The sequence below is a fragment of the Gavialis gangeticus genome, unplaced genomic scaffold (genome assembly GCF_001723915.1).
Source record: "Gavialis gangeticus isolate Ggan-Ray unplaced genomic scaffold, GavGan_comp1, whole genome shotgun sequence".
Classification (NCBI taxonomy): domain Eukaryota; kingdom Metazoa; phylum Chordata; order Crocodylia; family Gavialidae; genus Gavialis; species Gavialis gangeticus.
In genome coordinates this window covers 48,105,372-48,108,745 of record NW_017729029.1, presented here as the reverse complement: position 1 = coordinate 48,108,745, position 3,374 = coordinate 48,105,372, and the positions used below count along the sequence as shown (strand labels likewise).

The following is a 3,374-nucleotide window of genomic DNA, read 5'->3' as shown; positions in this document are numbered from 1 at the left end:
AGCCCCTGGCAAGCTGGAACTCTGACAGCCTGCAAGGGGCAAGTCACCGTTTCCCATGGTTTTCTCCTTTAAAGCAGAACCCATTTTTAAAATGTGTCGATCCATTATTAAAGGTTGTTTGTGAAACTTTCATATATTCTTGCGACCCACAGGTTGGCAAATGCTGCTTTAGACAGTTACCTGGGGCTGAGCACACAGTACTCCAAATAGGAGGAAAGAAAATGCAACAAAATAGATTTTATTTTAAATACTGTTAAGGAAAAGGATTGAAATAAGCCTTGCACTTTGCCCTTGCATCCACTGCAGTAGTTAAATGCAACAGTTTCTGAGTTACGATAAAATGCCTTATACTCATATATTTATGCAGGCAAACTCACCGGAACCCCGTTGATGCCTTGAAATCCAGGAACACCCATTGGGCCCTAAGGAAAAGAGCAAACAAATAGTTTTTACTTTGACAGTCCTATATACTCCGATCATGCCTATTTAACACATTCACTGGCAGTATGCATCACACAGGTCCATACTCTAAACCCTGGGGACTTAGAGCATCAAATATCCATACTGAAAAGAGCAGAATGGCTCAGAAGAGACACCCAGGATCCTCCACTGTCACAAGGGCGATGAAGGTGGGAACTAAGGTGCTCAGTGAGACTGGCTGCCAAATTAGTGTCCGAGTGTTTTCACTGAGTATTTTAAAGATGAAGTGTAAACTCTGCCCCTCTGAGGATGCCATGGAAGTAATATGTGATACCGCAGATGTTCTAAGAATTGTTACAGTTTTGTCTGTACTGGCTTCTGTCATTCTTCCCAGACACTGGCCAGAAATGTGCAAGTCATTACATTAATTTACATCTGTTTCAACTAAGTACTGCTTTGTCAGCTCCACCTACTGGTTCTGTGGGGTGCAGTGTACTGTCAGTTCTTGCTAAACTTGGTGGATTCTCCAGAGAGGTACCTTAAATGCTACATCTATAGACCACTTAGCAGTAATAAGATAGGACTGAGGTATCTTTCTTCATTCATTAACAGCGACTATGATCACATCTACATAGGGCAAAAGAGAAAAAACAGTGACTAAACTTACCTTATCTCCTTTCTGTCCAGCTGGTCCAGAAGGGCCCATTGCCCCTTTCTCACCTTTGGCCCCTGGCAAGCCTTCTGGTCCAGTAAGTCCTGGAGCACCTATGGGTCCTTGGGTCCCAACAGGCCCTGGCCGACCCTGAAGTAGAGGAAGCAAGGGATGAGTCAATTATGTTTCACGGACACCTTCTGTGTTATATTGACCAAACCTATCTGAACTATAGCTCAACACTTGCCTGAGCATTGTTGACATGTAAGAAAAGGTCTACGAAGTTGTCTCTGTATATTTTCACTTCAGACTAATGAATAAGACTCACAGAAGTATTTCATGCCATATAGAATGACATTTTGGGGGTTAAATACACAAGCAATAATGGGAAACCTGTCCTTGTGGCTATTTAGACTGTAAGAAGAGTGAGGACGATGACATTTGAGATTAGGTTGACTCTTTCTAGTCATGACTGAAACGTCCAATTCCAAGCTTTAAAGGACAAAAGGCTATGCATGAGAAGGTATCATGCATAGAAGAGTAGACTGGAAGTACAGCGATAAAAACAGCAGACCATACCTAGTCTTGACTGAATTACCAGAGAGCATACTGATTATGTGAGATTAGTTTCACAGCTAGCCCAAAATTGGCAGGGACTCTGAAGTGCTCTCCTATTGCTTTGTAAGCAATGTCAGGTCACTTAGCCCTTTTGCACCCTACTTAACAGTTTGTGCAATCATATAAACTGTCAGTTTCAACTTTTTTATACCATTAGGAACTAACAAATTGCTTGACTTAATTCTCAAGAACAGAGATAATTTTACAAACTGATTTATATTTTTAAAAAATGCTATTGTGGCGGGAACCTGAGGATGCTCAAAGCACACAATATCTTGAGCTCTGTGTTCTAATAAAACTTTTGCAACCAACAGCACATGGCTCCACCAGCAAGGGAAAATGCATAATAACTAAGCACTACCGCAAGGTGGCAGCCTTTTCTAAAATTGTAGGAAAAAAATACAGGCTTTAGCAGTTTTTATTCTGGTATGGCCATAAAGATCACATGGGAGGTGGAGATACAATGAGCATCCTTGTAAAAAATTACATAATCTGAAAGGATTTACCTATCTGTGCTTAAGGAGACAACTGTATATGTCCTGATTTGATATTTACCAATAATTTTCATCAGCAATGTAGGGACATGGCTGGGAGCCTGGAGAAAGCAGAAGCAGCAACTTCTGATTGCTGTCCAGATGATGACTGTGAATGCAAGCACACAGCTGCCAGCAGCAGCTGCTTTTTTTTGCTGCTCCTCCCCCGCACAAACCTTCCCCAGTTGACACTAGGGGCAGTTGCCCCTGTCACCCTCACCAACCATCCCCTGTTATGCTACTGAATTTGATTATCATTTTGTGGCACCTTATATTGTTCTGTTATATACCAACTAAAAAAGTATAGAAAGTTCACATCATGCATGGACATGGAATATTCATGAAAATATGCATAAAGATACCCTTCATTCCTTAACTAGTCATTTGCTTCTGCTGGGATTAGCAGTTATAATAACTCAGGAACAAAAAAGTCCATTTACATTTCATCATCAGTGTATTGACAAAAAAAAAATCAACAATATAATTCACATATTGGTGAGGCCCGCTGATGTGGGCTTTTAAATTAGTTCAAGAGATCATTAACAGGTTGCAAATTTTTCTAAGCCAATACTAGGAACAAGAGAGGCTGATTGTAAGTTCTTCAGTAATGCAGGAGTGCTAGAAACGATATCCTCCCTGCAAAATACTAGTTTTCCTATTTCAAAAAGGGAAGCTCATATTTATGCTTGTCCCAACAAAGTTTTCCAATTAAAAATTATCAACACTGTAGGTGTTGGATCTCTGCAGGTTCATGCCCAGAGAAGACGACTATTGAAGGCAGGTGAAAACACAACCATAAAATAAAATTAGTTAAATATTCCCATTAAAATTGCTGGCATTACAAGACATTTGCCTGGAATGGTTTTGTCAATATTTTTCCAACAATGGTTGTCATAAAACTAGGATTGGCCAGTTCAACTAGTATGTGAATATATGAGATCTGCCTACGACCAGGTAGAAGATAGGAGGCATAGGGTAGTACTGTGAGGTAGCTGTTACCAAGTCAGAGTAGGGTAGGAGACAAACTTATGAGAGTGCTGATAAAGCTGTAGATTCAAAGAGTATCAGGACTTTTTGGTTAGGGATAGAAGTCCAAAAATCCCAAGTCTGTATTGATTCAATCTTTGCAGGTTAGTCTAACCTGTGTAGAT

General features: G+C 40.4%; 1 protein-coding gene across 3 annotated transcripts in view; it reads right to left on the bottom strand.

The window, feature by feature from the left end:
- Nucleotides 1-3,374, bottom strand: part of COL4A6 (collagen type IV alpha 6 chain) — a 244,931-nt gene that overhangs the window by 81,208 nt on the left and 160,349 nt on the right. For all 3 annotated transcript variants that reach the window (XM_019521549.1, XM_019521550.1, XM_019521552.1), the window contains exons 4-5: nucleotides 1,088-1,222; nucleotides 378-422 (exon numbers count right to left, since the gene is read on the bottom strand). In XM_019521549.1, the coding sequence (XP_019377094.1) occupies nucleotides 378-422; nucleotides 1,088-1,222 (180 nt within the window). The remainder of the gene's footprint in view (nucleotides 1-377; nucleotides 423-1,087; nucleotides 1,223-3,374) is intronic.